This window comes from Nannospalax galili, unplaced genomic scaffold (genome assembly GCF_000622305.1).
Source record: "Nannospalax galili isolate Female #2095 unplaced genomic scaffold, S.galili_v1.0 scaffold180, whole genome shotgun sequence".
Classification (NCBI taxonomy): Eukaryota; Metazoa; Chordata; class Mammalia; order Rodentia; family Spalacidae; genus Nannospalax; species Nannospalax galili.
In genome coordinates, this window is record NW_008348199.1 from 2729059 (window position 1) to 2749081 (window position 20023).

The 20023-nt window shown below is 53.9% G+C and overlaps 1 protein-coding gene across 3 annotated transcripts in view; it reads left to right on the forward strand.

Annotated features, from left to right (window-relative positions):
- The window catches only part of Scube1 (signal peptide, CUB domain and EGF like domain containing 1), a 137248-nt gene extending 118396 nt beyond the window's left edge, over positions 1–18852 (forward strand). For all 3 annotated transcript variants that reach the window (XM_008844731.1, XM_008844732.2, XM_029569166.1), the window contains 12 exons: positions 1686–1805; positions 2077–2181; positions 3110–3226; positions 3754–3891; positions 7763–7966; positions 9589–9750; positions 11583–11750; positions 12678–12839; positions 13613–13810; positions 15195–15347; positions 15744–15823; positions 16470–18852. In XM_008844731.1, coding sequence (XP_008842953.1) covers positions 1686–1805; positions 2077–2181; positions 3110–3226; positions 3754–3891; positions 7763–7966; positions 9589–9750; positions 11583–11750; positions 12678–12839; positions 13613–13810; positions 15195–15347; positions 15744–15823; positions 16470–16622 — 1760 coding nt within the window. In that variant the 3' untranslated portion in view covers positions 16623–18852. The remainder of the gene's footprint in view (positions 1–1685; positions 1806–2076; positions 2182–3109; positions 3227–3753; positions 3892–7762; positions 7967–9588; positions 9751–11582; positions 11751–12677; positions 12840–13612; positions 13811–15194; positions 15348–15743; positions 15824–16469) is intronic.
- The last annotated feature ends 1171 nt before the right edge of the window (positions 18853–20023 follow it).

A 20023-nucleotide genomic window follows, 5' to 3' on the forward strand; every position in this document is an offset into this window, starting at 1 on the left:
CTCCATAAAAAAATCAGATGCAGGAACAGGAAGAACAGAATGGTTGTGAGGGGCTAGAGAGACAAGGCAGGGGAAGAGAGCTACAAGATCGACTCAGATACCAAAGGAGGCGCTGGCCAGCCGATGTGATACCACAAGTTGAACTGATGGCCTCTGCAAGGGAAAACAGTGTTTTGAGCCTGATCACTGAGCAAAGTCCCTTGCATGATCCCTAGAGGGAGTTCATAGTGAGTTTGCTTCAGGTGGTGTTGGTTTTAGACTGGAGAGAATGGAAGTGTGCTTGTGCTGGCCACAGAGGGCTAAACAGAGCCTCACAATCTGGTCACTAGAGTGGCTCCACCAGGGAACTGGCTCAGAGTATATGGCACTCTAAGGTGCTGGTTTTCAAAGGCAGTTGTTACTTACAACTCAGATACCTATCAAGTGAGTTCTGATGTTCCTGTGTGTGTGCGTGTGTGTGTGTGTGTGTATGTGTGTGTGTATGGGTATGTACACGCTGGGGCATATATGTACACCTGTGTACATGTGGGTATTGAGGATAGAAGTCTACATTTGGGTGTCTTATTAGCTCTCCATCTTATTTTTAATTTTTTTAATTATTTTATCTTATGTGTATGAGTGTTTTGCCTAAATGTAGAGATATGCACCATTTGAGTGCAATGCCCACAAAGGCCAGAAGAGGGCATCATATACCCTGGAACTGAAGTTACACATGGTTGTTATCTGCCATGTAGGTGCTAGGAACAAAACCTGGGTCCTCAGCAAGAGCAGCCAGTGCTCTTAACTGCTGAGCCATCTCCACCTTATTTTGATTCATTTTTTTAATTATTTATTATGTTTATTTTATGTGTATGCGTGTATTGCCTGCATGTTTGTGAGTGCACCCGTGTTGTTTTTGTAGCAAGGTCTTTCACTGAACTGGAGCTAATTGATTCAACTAGGCTGATTGGCCAATGAGCTCTAGGGACCCACCTGTCTCCACCCCCTTCTCCCCTAGCCCCAGTGCCGGGGTAACAGACATGTAATACCACACGTGGCTTTTATATGGTGCTGAGGTTCCGAACTTAGATTCTCAGACTTACACAGCAGGTGCTTTGCCACCTGAGCCATCACCCCAAAGAAGTTCTGAGGAGCTGTGGGACATCTTCAGAGGCCTCCTGGATGTGTGGGAGGACTGCCCCACCCTGTGCCCCATGGTGCTGAGGTTCCGAACTTAGATTCTCAGACTTATGCAGCAGGTGCTTTGCCACCTGAGCCATCACCCCAGAGAAGTTCTGAGGAGCTGTGGCACATCTTCAGAGGCCTCCTGGATGTGTGGGAGGACTGCCCCACCCTGTGCCCCGAGGTTGGTCCCTGCCAGGAAGTCCAAGCTCATTTGCAGCTACCCCTGTCTCCATGTGGGCCTGGCCCTGCCTCAGGAGCTTCTAGATCTGAGCACAGAACTGACCTTTTCTCAGACAGCCAAGACCAGGATCTGAGGGGACCAGAACAAAGCAGCTGTCAGGCTCAGCGTCCCACATGGCCAGATGGACCAGGGTCCTCCTTGTCCTCAGGCAACTTCCTCTTAACTCTGGCCTGTTAAGGGGGTTGAGAGACAACTGACCCACACTTAGGGCCCCCACCAACACCAAGAAGTCCTTACCCTGGCCTCGCTCAGACATATCTGTGTCTCCCTTTCTCCTCAGAGATGAACAGGTGTCTTTCTCGGGCTCAGGCCTCTGCCCAGGCCCAGCTGTCCTGCAGCAAGGTGGGTGGAGTGGAGAGCTGCTTCCTGTCCTGCCTGGGTCACAGTCTCTTCATGCCAGGTAACCCCTGGCCCTCTGGGACGGGGCTGGCAGGGATGCTGCTTCCTGGGGTCCTGGCCTGCTTCCTGGTGCTCTACAGAGCCCAGCACAGGGATGAGGGCCCAATCACTGAGCACTCCCACATGGCTCGCTGTCCAGCTCTCTGTGAGCCTGGGAAACATCCACAGGTGTCAGTCCTGGTCTTCATTCAGCCACTCTGGAGACCTCAGGAATCTGGGGTCCCGAAGGGAGATGAAGCCACTCCAACCTTATGCACTGGGCCTCTCTGCAGACTCAGAAAACAGCTACGTCCTGAGCTGTGGCGTTCCAGGTCTTCAGAGCAAGACATTACCAAAACGCAATGGCACCAGCTCCAGTACAGGACCCAGCTGCTCAGGTAACCCTGGGCCTGTCTGCACTGCACACACCTAGATGACCCCTTGATTTTGCATCCAGCAAGTGCTGTGGGAAAGGGAAGGGGACTGCCCAGGGAAGCCCAGTCTGAGCCCTGCCCACTGTGGTCTGGGGTGCTAAAGAAAGGGCAGGGCCAGGACCTAGACACCTGCTGACTGCAGGCTGAGTCCCAGGCCACAGGCAGTGAATCATAAAAAAGCCTTTCTGACTGAGGTCATAGTAGCAGAGTGATTCACTGACTCCAAATGCCTTACATGATCACACCCACAGAGCTCTGTTCTTGCAGTTGAGACAAAGTCTCATGTAGCCCAGGCTGGCTTTAAACTAGCTACGTGGTAGAGGATAACCTTGCATTTAGCCCTCAGAGCTGCCTTTGAACATCATGACCAAGAGATGCCCAGTCCCTGCCTCTCAGGACCATCCCTGCCAGGGCCCTCAGCACAGCACGAGATGCTGGGGTAGTATGTCTAACACATCGAGGGTAGCTTCTGAGCATTCAGGGTCATAGGACTCTGACCCATGGATCTGGAGTCTACTCTAGAGGAGTCCAAGGTTCTAGGTAGCCAGTGGTTCAAAGCCCCTTCCCCTCCTCACCCATCTCCTCTCATCTGCACAAGCCATGTGTATAGCTTTGGCCATGAGGGAGGAGGTGAGCAGTGTTCTCTGCCTGGGCGGCCCCTGGCCTTCAGTGTGACCCAGCCAGTCATGGATGCACCTGTTTCAGACTTTCCAAGAGGAGAAAGAATCGGAGCAGGGGAGGTTCCCCCACCTGGGAGGACTGTCAGGGTAGAGTAGCCCACACCAAGCCCCACCCAGCTCCAGGAGGACCTGTCCCCTGGCAGCCCCCGTCCCCCACCACCTCCTTGCCCACAGGAGAGGCCGCCACCTGGGGGAATTTTGGCTTTTCCCAGATGCCCCCACCGCCCCCATCAGACAGAAGGCCCGCTTCAAGATCAGAGACGCCAAGTGCCACCTCCGGCCGCACAGCCGGGAACGAGTGAAGGAGATGCCGAGGCAGCCACTGCTGGGTAAGTGGGCCACCCCCACCTCCTTACCCAGAGGGCCCTGCTGGTCTGGGTTACCAAGCATAAGCTCTTGTCTGTCCACCACCTAGCCCTCTGAGCCATTCATGACACTACAGAGGCTGTAAACAGGAGACATGGGTGCCCAGCATCACCGAAAGCCATCATATCAGCCCTACCCAGGGTTAAACACACACACACACACACACACACACACACACACACACACACACACGCCCCTCAGCAGGGGCCGAGTGAACACACAGCCTCCTTGTGAATACGCATGAGGCACCTCCTCATGTAGCCGGATGTCACTCAGGGATGGACCCAAGACCCACCTCAGCTCTAGTCCCCTGTGAGACCTCCAGGCCAACCCTGGCCTTCTCCAGCCTAAGAGTTCCCATCTGTGCCATGAACTTATAGGCACAGAGGGCGTCTGTGAGGCAGTCCTGAGGCAATCTGTGTGTGGGCTAGGTAAGACCCTACTTCTTGACCCAGACCACCTTTGCCATAGTATTTCCTTCTCTGGCCAGATAACTGCCTCGTGACTTTCGTGACCCTGAAGTGTGACTCCTCCAAGAAGAGGCGCAGAGGCCGCAAGTCCCCATCCAAGGAGGTGTCCCACATCACGGCAGAATTTGAGGTGGAGATGAAGATGGATGAGGCCTCAGGTGGGTGAGGGGGCTTGTGGGCTGCTGAGAATCTGAGAGAGGGGCTGGGGCTCTAGTGGGCATGAAGTTGACTAAGCCAGAAGAAATAGAGGCCTGCTGGTAGGACTGGACACTGCAAGCCAAGCTCTGTAGCCCAGGATGGAGGAGGCAGCCCAGGGTAATGCTTGGAGCACAGCTCAGGGGCAGAGACAAGGCCAGCGGCCCACCTCCACACCTGCACTAGGGCAGGAAGGGCAGGTGCACAGCTCCCCACCACACCCCAGCAGCTGAGCCAGGCACTCTTTCCCAGCCTGCAGGAAGGGTTTATAGTGCTAGATTGTATTTCACACAGTCACATCCTTCTTAGCTGTTGGTGAGTGGCAGGCGGGTTTGTTGGTCAGTTTTGAGACAGGATCTTATATAACTCAGGCTATCCTCAAACTTATATGTAGCTGAGGATGACCTTTGACTCCTGATCTGTCTGCCTCCATCTCTTTTTTTGTCTTTTTGAGACAGGGTCTCCATGTAGCCCCAACTGTCCTGGAACTCACTAAGTAGACCAGGCTGGCCTTGAACTCACAGAGATCCTCCTGCCTCTGCCTCCCGAGTGCTGGGATTAAAGGTGTGCACCACCACACCCGGCTCATCTCTTTTTTTTTTTTTAAGAATTATTCACTTTTATGTGTATGAGTGTTTTGCCTGCATGTATATGTCTGTGTACCACATGTGTGCCTAGTGCCCATGGAAGCCAGAAGAAGGCATCAGATTCCCTGGAACTGTAGTTACAGACAGTTGTGAGCCACCACGTGGGTGCTAGGAACCAGACCTGGGTCTTCTACAAGAGCAGCAAATCCTTTCTTTTTTCAGCTGAATTTTTGTGAATTTCATACAATATATTTTGGTCACATTTAGATCCCCTCCACCATCTGCATCCCCATCCCATCCCACCCCCTATTCAATTCCAGGCACTCTATCATATATATATTATATATATATACATATATATATACAAAATAAAGCATCTATAGTAGTAGGTTTCTGTACAAGTTTTTCTAAAAGCCTTCAATGTGAATCCCCCCCATAGTCCATCTTTTAACCTTCATCTCTTTTCTCATCTCATTTAGCCTGAATTTTGTTTTCTTTCTGGATCACGGTTCTTGCCTTTGTCCTTGAATTTCAAAAACTACTCATCCAAAATATTTCCCAGTGTATAATGTGCTACTTTAATTATTCCTAAAATACTTTTTGTGTTTTTTACCTAGATATCCACTTTTATTTGATGGGACTAGTCCTGTGTGGTGGAGTACCAGTTGCCTTGCCTGCCAAGGGTCGTTCTTGGTGCTCTCCCCGTCTGCGCACGCTACTGCTGGTGTCTCCCTTCCATCTGTGCTAGGATTCTTGTTTCCTTTCTTTGTTTTGTTCTTGTTTTGAATCTTCTGCCTTCGTTAGGAATTTCTCAAGTTCTGTATCTTCATGTTAAGCACTTTAATGTATATCAACTTCTGGAATGCATCTGCAGCATTTCTCAACTCTACAGTCTTCCTCTTCTCTATTCTTTATAATTTCACATGTGGGAAGCTCTAGATACACTGATTAAGCTGAAGCCACACGAAATCCCAGTGCAGATGTGGGGAGGTGGGTAAGAAACCCCAACCCCATCTGAGGAGCTGTCAGCAGCAAGCACTCTTAACCGCTAAGCCATCTCTCTAGCCCCTGCCTCCCCCTTTTGGAATGCTGGGATTACAAGCATGCATCACCACACCTCACTCAGTGGTGGGTAGTGGCGGGTTGATCGCTGTCAGCAGGTGTGTTTGGGGGGGTGTGCCTGACAACAGCCATGGGCTCTGTGGCCACAGCCACAGCCAAGCAACACTTGCAGCCACAGGGAAGCAGAGTGCCGAGTGAAAACTGGGTGATTGGAAGGTGGGAATAAATGGGGCACGGAGCCAAGGCAGGGCTCCGGAAGCCCTCTGAGCCAGAGTTGGAAATCAGAGTTCATCTGGCAGAAGTGATGAGGAGTGGGATTCAAGGAGAGGGAGCAGAGCGTGAAGGCACAGAGGTCAGAGAGAACACTTGCAGCCACAGGGAAGCAGAGTGCCGAGTGAAAACTGGGTGATTGGAAGGTGGGAATAAATGGGGCACGGAGCCAAGGCAGGGCTCCGGAAGCCCTCTGAGCCAGAGTTGGAAATCAGAGTTCATCTGGCAGAAGTGATGAGGAGTGGGATTCAAGGAGAGGGAGCAGAGCGTGAAGGCACAGAGGTCAGAGAGAAGACGGGGCTGGGGAGCAGTGAGGAGGAAGGGCAGCTAGCAAGGGGGTTCACGGAGAGCATCTGAGCACTAGGCCCTGAGGACGCTGAGGCAGGCAGGGGCCAGACCTCAGGGCATCTTTGATACCAGGACAGAGAACTTCTATCAGACTTTACATTACTGTGACAAAATACACCTGACATAAACAGCGTAAGGTAGGGAAGAGTTCCCTTGGCTCCTTTTTCAGAGGGTTTGGGTCACAGAGCTAGGTCTCATTCTGGGTGTATAGTAAGGCTAAACATCATGCTGATGGGAGCATGTGGCAGAGGCAGCTCGCCTCATGACAGACAGGAAGCAGACAGAAGCAGAGAGGGACCCAGGACAGGTGCCTTAAGGCCATGCCCCCATGGCCTACTTCTAGCTCAGCCTCACCACCTAGTTTCTAGAACCTCCCAAAATAGCAACTGCCAGCTGGGATTTCAATGCAGTGTGTGTGTATGTGTGTGTGTGTGTGTGTGTTTTATACATGTTCATGTGCATATACTAGTACGTGTGTGTGATATACATGTTCGTGTGCATGTACTAGTACATGTGTGTATGTGTATATATGTGTCATACATGCATGTCCGTGTGTATATGTACTAGTACATGTGTGCATGCATGTGTGTTATACATACATGTTCGTGTGTCTGCTCATGCATGTGTGTGTGTATGTGCACGTGTGGTATATGTACATGTTTGTATGGGTGTAGGTGTACTGGTATATGTGTGTGTGAGTGTGTATGTGTGTGTATGTATGTGTAGGCCAGAGGTCAACATCCAGTGTTTTCTTCAGTCACTCTCTACCTTTTTTTTTTTTTTTGAGGCAGCCTCATGATGTAGCCCCAGTGAGGCCAAGGTCAACCACCCGGGTTTTTTTTCAGTCCCTTTTTCCTTTTTTTTTTTTTTTGAGGCAGCCTCATGATGTAGCCCCAGCTGGCCTGGAGCTCACTATGTAGACCAGGCTGGCCTCAAAGTCACAGAGATCCACCTGCCTCTGCCTCCCAAGTGCTGGGATTAAAAGTGTGTATTACCTACCAGGCTGCACATTATTTTTGAGACAGGGTCTCTCCCTGCACCTTGAACAGGGATAGGTTGCTGGGCTGATGAGCTCCAGAGACTCGCCTGTCTCTGCCCATCCCAGTGCTGTGCCTGGCTTTCACGTGGGTGCTGGAGGCCTGGGGGATCAAAACTCAGATGGTCATGCTTGCATGGCAAGCACTTTACCAACTGAGCCATCTCTCCAGTCCTGGTGGATGTTTTATGTCTAACCATAACAGAGCTGGACACTACCCTGGGGATAGGGGCAGTCCTGAGGAGTAGCTCAGCTCCACTTAGTAAGTTGTGCTCTGGGGTGATGTGTTCCATGGGCAGAGGCCTGGCTTGGGCTCAGATCTGCCTTGCAGCCTTGGGAAGGCCACACCTCTTGGACCTTCAGCCTTCTCCCCATCAGACAGACATGCCCCCACAGACCTGCGATGAGAAAGAACAGCAGTGGTCTAGGCAGAGGCCTAGTGCAGGGCCCAGCACAGGGGAGCCCTCAGCGAAGAAGGCAGCCACTAGCAGATTGTGAGTTACTCTTGTTGGGTCCCTCGTGCCCCTATAGACACTTGCGAAGTGGACTGCATGCGGAAGCGTGCCGAGCAGAGCTTGCAGGCCGCGGTCAAGACGCTGCGGAAGTCCATCAGCAGACACCTGTTCTACGTTCAGGTCTCGGGCACTGAGTATGAGGTGGCCCAGAGGCCAGCCAAGGCCCTGGAAGGGCCAGAGACATGTGGCACAGGCCAAGTACTACAGGACAGCAAATGTGGTGAGTCCCCCAAATACTAATTATGCAATCTGTCCCTATCCTTCCTCACACATGCAGACTAGGCAAACCTCAGCACACCAGGAAGGGGACATGAGGCGGGGACAGAAGGACCTGCCTGCCAGGGAGGACAGCATAGCCCTTGCCATCATCACCGTTATTTAGAGCGTCTCTTCTGGTGCTGGGCTGGGCATGTGACCCTCACCATAGCCCTGAGAAGAAGGGACAGGGATAGGACAGCACAGAAAAGCCTCAGAAGCAGGGCTCAAGGAGCCCCAGGGACCAAACTGGACTCTCTCCAGGCTGCAGTGCAGTTCAAGGCTTCCTAGAGGGGAGGAGGTATGTGAGGTGACACCTCAGGCTGGGGAACTGGAAGGCTGAGAAGGGTGGAGAGGGGCAGAGCACAGCACCTGCCAGGCCAAAGGCTGCCCTGGAAGTAGAGGAGGCTGGAAGCCGGACACCCACCCGGGCCCAGGCAGCCTCACTCAGGAATGACCTGTGAGAAGAAGCAGATTCAGGGACAGCATGGGGGCCTGGGCAGTGGCCCTTCAAGCTGTCATAGTCCCCATGTGGAGGATGGATAGTGAGCAGTGAGCACATGCACAGGCAAGATGAGACCAAAGGAGTGGGTCCATGCAGCCACGGGTGTAACTAAGACCCATGGCAGCCACTGCAGTACTCTAGGTAAGGGACCAGCATCATGCGCTGTCTCCCCAAGACTGAGTGCGGGGAAGTGGGCTACGGAAGAAAGGCTCAGCATGAGACGGTGAAGCCTGGAAGCAGGTGCTGACATGAACAGTGGGTGCCCCCTAGGCTGGTGCTGACACGGGTCAGAGTAGGAAGCATGGGGGGTGCGTATACACATACTTTGTCCTGTTTCTATGAGTATATACATGGACTCATGTATATGTGTATATATATATATATGTGTGTGTGTGAGAGAGAGAGAGAGAGAGAGAGAGAGAGAGAGAGAGAGAAAGGAGAGAGCACTTCATTCCATACCCATACCTCCAACTCAGCACTCAAGGTTCTCCCTCACCCTCCCCTTCGTGCATCTTCCCACAGCTCCAGCAGTGAGGACCAAGGCTCCCTTCTCCTTAGACTGCTTTGTTCCTCATCCATTTCCTCAATATCACGATAGCCCATCACCCTGGCTCTCTGCCATCCTCTGCCTCTGTTTCACACCCCAACAACCTTGGCTTACCATCAGACCCTCTCACCCATGCTTTCTGGTCCCCAAGTTCCACACTGTGCTGTGTCCAAACAGGCAGGAAATGGATGGGGAAGGGGGCGTGGTTTGGGATGGAGTGGCACAGGATGTCCAGGTAGAAATAGCCAATCCAGGGAGCATTCGGTAAAAGATCAAAAAGTCAGGCTAAGGATAGGATGTGGGGCAGGGAGAGAAGTCCACGTGGAGCCAAGACCCCAGCTGTGGTAAAGGGGTCTGTAGACCACTCTGAAGAACAGTAGATCCGCCCCTCAGATCCTTACAGAGGCTGCCACCTGACTGCTGCTCCCGGCTCTCCTGCGTGGGCACTAAGTGCTGTGTCCTATCTACACACAGGGCATGCCCCTGACCCAATGCCCACTGTCACTGCAGCAGTCTCTCCACTCCACCTCTACAGTGCCCTGTGCGCCTGGCACCTACTTCAGCAACGAGCCAGGCCAGTGTGTGCCGTGCACATCAGGAACCTACCAGGACATGGAGGGCCAGCTCAGCTGCACGCCGTGCCCCAGCAGTGAAGGGCTGGGTCTGGCTGGTGCCCGCAACGTATCTGAATGTGGAGGCGAGTATGGCCCACGTGGAAGGGGAGAGGCCAGGGTGGGGAGCAGATTTTGGGCAGGGACCTGACCCTCATGAGACTTCCAGAGCAAAAGCAGAGGCCCTGTATAGTCAGAAAATAACACCTCTGTCTGAAGCTCTACTTTTTCCAAAGCCATGCAGTTTCCAACGGTCACCACTCACAGGATGCCACGCCTCCCACAGCATCAGCACCCTTTGGCATGCACCACAGTTACTGAACACCTCTTGCGGTCATCCAACATGCACACACAGTCCCTGGCAAAGCAAGCTGTGGTTTGTAACAAGGCACATGAGTGGTTTTTTGGTTTTTTTGTGTTTTTTGTTGTTGTTGTTTTGTTTTGTTTTTTGAGACAGGGTCTCCCTGTAACTCCAGCTAGCCTGGACCTCAATATGTATACCAGGTTAGCCTCGATCTCACAGACAGCCACCTGCCTCTGACTCCTGAGTGCTGAAACTAAAGGTGCCCTGCTAATTTTTATTTTGAGACAGGGTTTCAATTAAGCCACTCAGATGGGCCTTGGTTTTGTTTTGTATAAGTGCTTTTAAAAATTGTTTATTTATATTTTATGTGTATGAGTGTTTTGCCTGCATGTATGTAAGTGTACCACATGTGTGCAATGCCCACAGAGGCCAGAAAAAGATAACAGAGTCCCCTAGAACTGGAGCTACGGACGGCTGTTAGCTGCCATGTGGGTGCTGAGAATTGCTGAGCCATGTCTCCAAGCCCCAAACACAAGTGCTTAAGAGATAGTTCGTTATCGTTGAAATGCTTCACAGGGGACAAGACTGACTCCAGCAGGAATTTTGCTACACAAAGAACCTTTACAGTTTGTCGTGTAGGTGGTTAAGAAAGCCCGTTTTTAACTTACTTGGGGCAGTTGTATTTGCAAAACCCTGCCATTTAATGCCCACTTGGCCCCATCTACAACACGGCTATGTCCCTCAGCAGCCTCTCCTTCGGAACCATGCATGCCTTACTCTAGAGAATGCACCTTAAGGGCTCAGCACTGGGGAGGCATGGTGTCTGGAAGGATGGGCGAATGGGCACCGAGAATGGAGGAATGAAGACCTCCAGCCTTCTCCTAGACACAGAAGAGCCCAGGACCCAGCTGAGCCCCTGTGTCTGCCGGCTGCTTCCCAACCCACTGGCCCCCAGCCTGGCCCCCAACCCCACTGGCCCCCAGCTGTGATCTCCAGGGAATGGCAGCTGTTAAAGCCCAGGGTGGTACAGGAGGGCAAGTCTCCACTGGAATGGAATCTGAGAGTCTCAGGACCTGGGCAGAAAGGACACTAAACCCACTCAGTTCCAGAACACCTCACCCTGCCTTTCAACAGGAAGGCTGAGCTGAAGAGGGCTTCCCTGTGCCCCCGTCTTATCCGCGGCAGACCCATGGGTCCTCAAAGACCTTCCAACCCTCCTCCCCCTATTCTGGCCTGGCCCTGCTAACAGACAAGACAATAACTGGTTCCTCCTATGGATACCTGTGACCTGCCCCTGGGAAGCTGGGGTCCTGAAACACCCCCTCTCCCCTCCACACCCATGGGCCCCAACTCAGCAGTGAGGCCCTTTCTCCTTAGATTCAGCCCATGCTGCTGTGGGAGATGGGAAGCCAAGCTGGCAAAACCACACAGTGAACGGCTGGCAGCCTCCAGACCCAGGGCCTGGCCTTCCCCACCTGGGCTGTCCCATTTGCTCTTCCCACTCCACCCCGGGTGCTTTGGCAGGGAGGGCCAGGGCCAGGAGCAGGGCCAGCCTCCCAGGTCCGAGCAGCCACAGCATCCTCACCCACCTGAGCCTTGGCCTCTGACTTCTAGGCCAGTGCTCTCCCGGCTTCTTCTCAGCTGATGGTTTCAAGCCTTGCCAGGCCTGCCCCGTGGGCACCTACCAGCCTGAGCCTGGACGCACTGGCTGCTTTCCCTGTGGAGGGGAACTGCTCACCAAGCACCCGGGTACCACCTCTTTCCAGGACTGTGAGACCAAAGGTGAGGGGGTCAGCAGCTCAGGGACTCATTCTTCAACATCACTTTCTCCTCCACAAGGCCAACCCCAAAGTCAGAGGAGGAGTCTAGAGACTCCAGACAGTGGACCTGAGTGACCAGCACTGTGTCACACACCAGGACAGGAACAGCAGCTAGTCTCAAGCTTACTGAGCATCAGGAGGGCCAAAGAGAGGATGGTAGCACCTCAAGGCAGTAGGGTGACTGCTGGAGGGGTGATGAGACTAAAGAGAGAGGAGGGTGATGGGAGGGGAGAGGAGGAGGATGGGAGAGAGGGAAGGGAGGATATGGGCAGAGCAGTAGCAGAGGGGCCCCACCAGGGCAGAAACCTCAGCCTCAGCCACTTCCAGTCCTTCCCACCTCACTCTCTGACCGCCCCCCATCACCCTTGGCTGCCCTGCTGCCCTCCTCTGTTACCCTGTGCTGCCAGCCAAGGCCAAGTGACAGACCCTCAGTGCCACAGAGCCTGCCACAGGCAGACTGTCTAACACACAGGCTGCTCTGTGCTCTTTCCCCTTCCAGTTCCAGGAACAGAGTTCTGCAACCCTTCCCCCATCTCCACTACCCATCCATCTTGTAAAGGAGTATGTGGTCTAGCTTTCTCCACTTCCCCTCCTTTCCTGCCCTGACCTCCTCCAGTCACACTGTCACCCCACTGTACTGCTCAAGAAATTTGATCCTTACATGGTCAGTGCATGGCTGGAACCCTATATGTCCTCAGTCTGCACGTGGCGTGGATACCTCTAGGGCCCTCCCTCACCTCCAGCAGGCCGCTGTCATCCCATCCGGCTTGGGCACCCACTCACCCCATGATGGTGGGACATACGTCATTGAGGTTGCTAAATGAGAAGGGTCCTGAGGGCAGGGCTGCTCCCCTGGCCTGCTCCTACTCACCAGCAATGTCCCCTGCAGTGCACTGCTCTCCCGGCCACCACTACAACACCACCACCCACCGGTGCATCCGCTGTCCCGTGGGCACCTACCAGCCCGAGTTTGGCCAGAACCATTGTATCACCTGCCCAGGGAACACCAGTACTGACTTTGATGGGTCCACCAACGTCACGCACTGCAAAAGTAGGTGCCACTCTTAGTCTGGGAAGCTGGGAATTCTGGGCAGTGGAGAGAGAGTGGGTAAGACCTGACCTCATACTCTGAGAGGAGAGATCACTGACCTCTAGCAAGGCAGGGCGGCCCAGGCCCAATCCGCTCTATAAAACATGTGCTTGCACCAAAGTTTGTAATTCCCAGTGCTCATTTTATACAATCTGAGCTGCAGCCCAGGCCCTCTCTAGTTTCTGGGTCTCCAGAGAAAGAAGGCAGACCCTGTGCATGGAAGTTGACAGGTTGTTGGGGGGCTGCCACCTGCCGGTCCTTCAGCTCTGCATGGTGAGCACCACCTAGGCCACCAAGCAGGTACTATGCCCTCTCAACTGTAAGCGGTGCCTGGCACAACTCTGGGGCTGAGGAGTAAATGGCAAGAGATGTCAAATAGAGCTTCACTTGGCCTTTTATACCCACGACGTGGGTGGGACCTGAGGCTAGCTGGGGAGCAGATACTGCGCAGAGCACCGAGCATAACAAGGCTGAGACAGAGACACACCGGGGTCTGTGAGGCAGCCCCATCAGAAGGGACAGCCCAGGCCAGGCTTCAGGGAACCCACTGGTGTCATCCAGGGACTTGCTAGGTGGCTGAGCAGCAACCCAGGCAGGGTCTGGGTGGGTCAGCACAGGGCCCAGCTGTCTGGCACAGGAACACCTGCCAGACCTGCCCTGTACCTTTAATGCCACTGAGGGCCAGGACACCCATGCAACCAAGCATGACCAGGCCTCTGCCGTGGTGCCCACAGACCAGCACTGCGGCGGCGAGCTCGGTGACTACACAGGTTACATTGAGTCCCCCAACTACCCTGGAGACTACCCGGCCAATGCGGAGTGCGTGTGGCACATCGCACCTCCACCGAAGCGCAGGATCCTCATCGTGGTCCCTGAGATTTTCCTGCCCATTGAGGACGAGTGTGGTGATGTCCTGGTCATGAGGAAGAGCGGTATGTGTTGGGCTTGGGCCTGGGACAACAGGATGGGGCACAACCTTGACCGCATGCCACACCCTTCCCCAGCCTGGTTCAGCTCCACCAGGCAGCACGAAGGACTCTGAGGCTCAGGAAGCAGCTGGCTCTGAGGAGCCTGTGACGCAGTATAGAAACCCACCTGAGCCAGGCCGTAAGAACTGGGCTCTATGGAGCTCTGGGGGAAAAAGGTCCAGGAGGCCCAAGGCTGCCCTGAGGTAGAATCTGAACCCAGTCAGTTCTGGTCCCAGCCAGTCTCTCCTCCAATTGTCCAGGCAGCTGTGGTGCCCCTCCCCCACCTCCCCCACTTCATGTCACCACACACACACACACACACACACACACACACACACACACACACACACACACCCGTGAGATCCTGGTAGCACCCTCCTCTTCCATTGGCCTCCACCCTCCAAGGCTTGGGAGAGGGGGAACAAAGTGCCACCCAGGCACACACAAGACACCTAGGCTAGCCCTTCCTGGAGCTCCAGACTCCTGAGTATGTGTCCCTGTCAAGTGAGGGAAGGATGGAGAGGCATGGACAGAGGGCCAGCCCTTAGCAGGGCGGGGGCAAGTGTGTGGCCCAACAACCACCGTAGTGAGAAATCCCAGGAAGGGGCTGAGAGCCCTGCAGAGACTTGGTTGTATCCTCAGCATCCTAGAGACAGCATCCTAGAGACGTCACTGCCATTGGTTGGCGCCCACAGGAGTGAACTCCAAGGCAGGATGTGAAAGGAGAAAGCCAGGGACCCAGACAGACCCAAAAACACAACACTGGTCTGAGGCTAGACCATCTGTGGCTAGAGAGACAAGTGGAGTGGAGAGAGATGACTCTGTCTTGTGTCTTGTGTGACTGACTATTGCCGTGTGCATAACACCTGCTCCATGGCTGGTGGGCCAGGAAGCCCCAGTGGGCAAATGGAAGATTGTGACTAGAAAAGAGCAAGGGGCCTGCTCGGCATCCCTGAGCTAGTTGGAGCTCAGTCTGAGACTCCCTCCTCCCCCACTCATCCCCAGCCCTGGCCCACTCAAGATGCGTGCCATGGAGGGGCTATCGACCAGAGGGAAACAGGGAGGCTGTAAGGAAGGTCTCTCAAGAGCAGCAGGGATAGGGCCGGACTAGGGGAGCAGCAGGGGGCTTTCTGGATAAAGGGCTGTGGAAACAAGCCTCGAGGGAGAGGAGAGCGGAGTTGGGGCTAAGGGCAGGTCAGGCAGAGGAGCGACCGTGAAGGCAGAAGAGCTGGGTGTTTGGGGCCGGGATTGAAGATGCTGGTGGCTGGCAGAGTCGGGGAGGTGAGTGGCCTGGGGCAGTGAGGAACTGTGGACTAGGGTGGCTCTGCAATGGCCTGTGTCCCTGCAGCCTCACCCACGTCTGTCACCACCTATGAGACATGCCAGACCTACGAGAGGCCCATTGCCTTTACCTCCCGTTCCCGCAAGCTCTGGATCCAGTTTAAATCCAATGAAGGCAACAGCGGCAAAGGGTTCCAAGTGCCCTACGTCACCTATGATGGTAAGGCGCGACCATCTCATCACAGTCCAGTCAAAACCAGGCCGGGGACTCCAAAATAACTCACATATCCCCTCTAACAGGGCACAAACTCAGCGACAGAACTAAGGGCCAGGAAATGTGGCAACCTGAGGGGTACGAGGTAGAGGTGAGAGAGGGAACCGCAGGCGCTGCCTGCCGGCCTCATGTAAGGTCCTGCCCTACAGGGTTTGCACCGTTAAGTAGGGGCAGCTAAGCCACCAGGAGGACACAACAGCTGAAGGGGACCCCAGCAGCGAAGGCCAAGAGACAGAGCTACATCCAGCCACTGCCAGGGCCGGGGTGCTGGGGAGGGTAGGGGTGGGAGGTGTGAGGCGTCAAGTCCCTCGCTTTCCCTCTCCCTGCTGGCCGGCTCACCAGAGGATTACCAGCAGCTGATAGAAGACATCGTGCGCGATGGGCGCCTGTACGCCTCAGAGAACCACCAGGAGATTTTGAAAGTGAGTTTGTTGCAAAGGAATCCCTGTGACTCTGGGAGAATAGTCTGGATTGTTTCCAAGCTTGCCCTGACTACTGAACCCGGAAAATAAGGGAGGGAGAGGGTATGATGGAAGAGGAGGAGGATAGACTGGGCCAAGGACCTTGACATAAGGACTGAATCTGGCCTATCTGCCCCCAGTCCCAGCCCAGAAGGCCTAAGACAAGCTGGCAAACTGTCACACAGCAGGTGCAGAGGCCTGGGGACCTGACTCTCACTAAATAGAGTCAGACCTGAGGATCAGCTTTGGGCTGGAGGTGGGCTCAGGATCAGTCTCTGGATGGCAGTGCCCACAGCCTGGGGAACCAAGAGCAGGGACAGGGCCACATCACCCTTGTCCTGGTTACCATGTCTGAGCAAAGGATCACCCCCCAACCCCCATGTCAGAGCAGATGGCAGATTCTTCCAGTTCACCAGATGGCGCTGGAGTACAATGGCAGTTTGACAGGCATGAGGTTTACCCTTTTCTCTCAAGTTCCTGGTTTCCCCCTAGAGCTGCTATTTGGTTTAAGCAGAAACCAGATCCCCTTTCTGCCTGCTCTACTATGAGAATCTACCACCCCGCCCTACCCCATGCCCCACCTCCCACAGCCTCCCATGTCTTACAGGACAAGAAGCTGATCAAGGCCCTCTTTGACGTGTTGGCACACCCACAGAATTACTTCAAGTACACAGCCCAGGAATCCAAGGAGATGTTCCCTAGGTCCTTCATCAAACTGCTACGCTCCAAAGTGTCCCGATTCCTGAGACCCTATAAATAACCCTCCAGCTGTCCTGCTTGGGGATGGTGGGAACCGAGAGGGAGGGGCGCGTGCCTTCCCTCCACGGCAGGAGATGAAAGGAGGCCCCATGGGTTTCCATGCTGCCTTGGGAAACCCACAACATGTGCCCTCCAGCAAAGCCATCCAGCCTGCACCACCCGAGGAGGACCAAGAGTACTCCCTCTGCCACTTGGGCAGGGAGACACTGCTTTAGAAAGCCTTTGCCTGCCCTTTGCTGCTGTCTCCAAGGATACCAAGAGTACTCCCTCCTGAGACACCCCAGTGGGCTTCCATGGGCCAGGACACACTGCCCCCACCACATAGGAGCAAGGATTATATATGCCCTTGACCTGACGTGTCAGGAGACAGGAGTGTGGCCAACATCCCCTGCAGGCTCTGGGAAGCTTGGGCCATTGTTACCCACACAGGAAACCAGGCCAGGGAAGGAGGGTACGTGGAGGAGCCATTTGGGGGGAGCTGATAAGCCTGGGCCAGTGTCTGTGGAGATGCCACACCCTGCCAATTCCTCCAGCCATAGGCACAGGACTACACCCAGCCATGGGGCTCTGAGGACTCTGTGAGAGACAAAACAGAGCTTCGAAGGGAGGAATCCACAGGCTTGTGCTTTGCCTTCGTAGAACATCTAATGAAGTTTTATATATATATATAAATATTAAATATATATACTTCTATGTGTGGGCAGGTACATTAGGAAGGTTCTCTTCAGCAACTGTAAATATTATCCGCTGTTACCAGTCTCCCCGCTGTGATTAAACTGCTCCTCCTGAGCCTGCCTGCCTCTGTGTGGGGGAGGCCAAGTGCCCATGAGCCTGGGGAGAACGCAGGACATGCTTGGACATGCTGTTGAGTGTGACTTCTTAGAGACTGAGCTCAGGTGCTATGTTGGAGCATTGGCCCAGTCCCCTCACAAGCACCATGACAAGCAGCTTCCCCTGAGACCCCATCCTTGGGGTACTGACACTCAGCTAGGCCTGCATGCTACCAGAAAACAAGGCCTTCCTCAGAAGAGTGTAGGCTGTGCTCAGAGAGGGGGCCCACACTTACCAATGCACGAGGGAGGAAAAGCAAGACCCAAGGAGAGGAGGCCCCAAGGCAGGGGCTGTCAGGAGCCTCTCTCCTGCTTCTCAGGGCCACTGTCACCCATACAGGAAGCCAGGTCACAGAAAGAAAGTACATGGAGGAGCCATGATGGGGGGGGTTGCTAAGCCTGTGCCAGTGTCTGTGGCAATGCCACACCCTGCCAACCCCTAGCCATGGGCACTGGATACTGGGCACTGCCTCTCTTAAAGAGAGAAACCCCTGTGTGGCCAAGCTGCATGGCACCCCCCAGCTGGGGGGCCATTCCCTTGGACAGAGGACTCACCTGCGCCTCAGACTGTCAGTCTTAGAGCACACATAGAAAAATGGTCTATATTTTTCAGATTACGGATATTAGAACTTCTGAGGAACATGGGGGAATCTTAAAAATGAACACCGAGGTTTCCAGGTCCCCACACCTGCCTAGTGAACTGTTTGAGAAAACACCCATGGCACGTTGAAGACTGTGATGTGTGAGGCAGGTGAGCCAGGCCTGGAGAACCAGTTTGGCGACAGGGCACAGTGCATCCTGCAGTCCAGAAACAGGCTTGAAACTCAAGGACAAGCCACTGCCATCACACGGGTCCACAAAGCACAAGGAATCCCCAGCAGCCAGCAGCCTCTTTTGGAGGGTGTCAGACGGAGTTTCAACACTTGGGGAATAAGCCCTGCCAGGGGCTTATTGCCTTTCTACAGACCAGCCAGTTTCCAGAAAGAGATTCCTTTCTCCTTCCGTTGGACCATTGATCATCGCCAGAAAGAAAGATCAGCATCCTCCAGAACAAACCCAGCAACAGCCACCCTGAGGAGACATTAGTTCTCCAGGTAAATGAAGCCCACTGGATGCATATGGCGACATATCAGAAGGAATTATGGGACTTGGCTCCCAGAATTATGGTGTCCCAGAAGTTCTGCAAGGTGCCATCTGCAAACCAGAGGATCTAGGTACTGGCATAACCCAAAGTCAGAAGGCCTCAACTGAGTTGGTTAGAAGTCAGAGGTCCCACCAACTGCCTGACCTTCATCCCAGCACTGCAGGATGCCAAACCTTATGGATGAAGACAGGGCTTTTCTCAGGCTCCTAGTTCATATGCTAATCTCTTCCAGAACTGCTCCACCCTCAGACACATCCTGCAAGAAGGCAATAACCCAAAGTCAGAAGGCCTCAACTGAGTGGTTAGAAGTCAGAGGTCCCACCCAATGCCCGACCTTCATCCCAGCACTGCAGGATGCCAAACCTTATGGATGAAGACAGGGCTTTTCTCAGGCTCCTAGTTCATATGCTAATCTCTTCCAGAACTGCTCCACCCTCAGACACATCCTGCAAGAAGTACTTGGAGGCTCAGTCCTGCCGTCAGGTTGACAAATCAAAGGAACCATTCCACTCAGTAAGCTCTTCGGGGCTTTTGGTTTTTGTCATTGTTGTTTAATTTTTTTGTCTTTTTGAGACAGGGTCTCCCTGCAGCCCTAGCTGGTCTGGAATGTACTATGTAGACCAGGCTGGCCTTGATCTCTCAGAGATCCACCTGCCTCTGCCTCCTGAATGCTGGGATGAAAGGCGTGTGCCACCATGCTTGGCCTGGGTTTTTGTTTTTAATTTTTCAAAACCCAGAAAACACCAGACAGAGCTCTTAAGCATTCCTAAATTCTGCCTGTAACTCCTCTGAGTAGCTTCTAGCAAGTACCACCCATGTGCCCACTAATCTACCCACCTATCTTCTCTCTACAATGCTCACCCCACTGTGGCCACATCATGACCAATATCCCCAGGGCCAAGCAGGACAGAGGCAGTACAGGCCCCTCATGCTCACTATCACGCCCTTCTGTGTCTCTCATCCCAAAAAGCCAACCCTTACAGCCACCATTCAGCCAAAGCTTGAGCCCACTCCTGACAGAGCTTCCAACCCAGGTAACCAGAAGACCTCTGTGAAGGTGAGAGAGGAAAACCAACGTGTCTCTTTGGGCTCCAGGGGACAGTCATCGTGTAGGATTGTAAGAGAAGACCGCCCTGCAGGGCACCTAGCCTTCCTGACCTGCATTCCTGGCACCTCCTGGCACTCAGCTGGGCAGCACTTGGCTGAGGAAGAAGAACATCTGCCCTGAGGGTCAGTGGCTGGCCCATCCCTCCGTCAGTAGACAGTGGCAGCAGGAATGGGGCTTTTAAATGTCCCAGTTACTTTTGTCCCTGACTAGAGCCTTGTGGCTATGGCTATGTCAATTCTCTCTTCATCCTTTCTCCCACCTCTCAAGCAGCACAATCAGTGGGAACATATGGCTCCCACCCCAAAACTGGTGGTAACTAC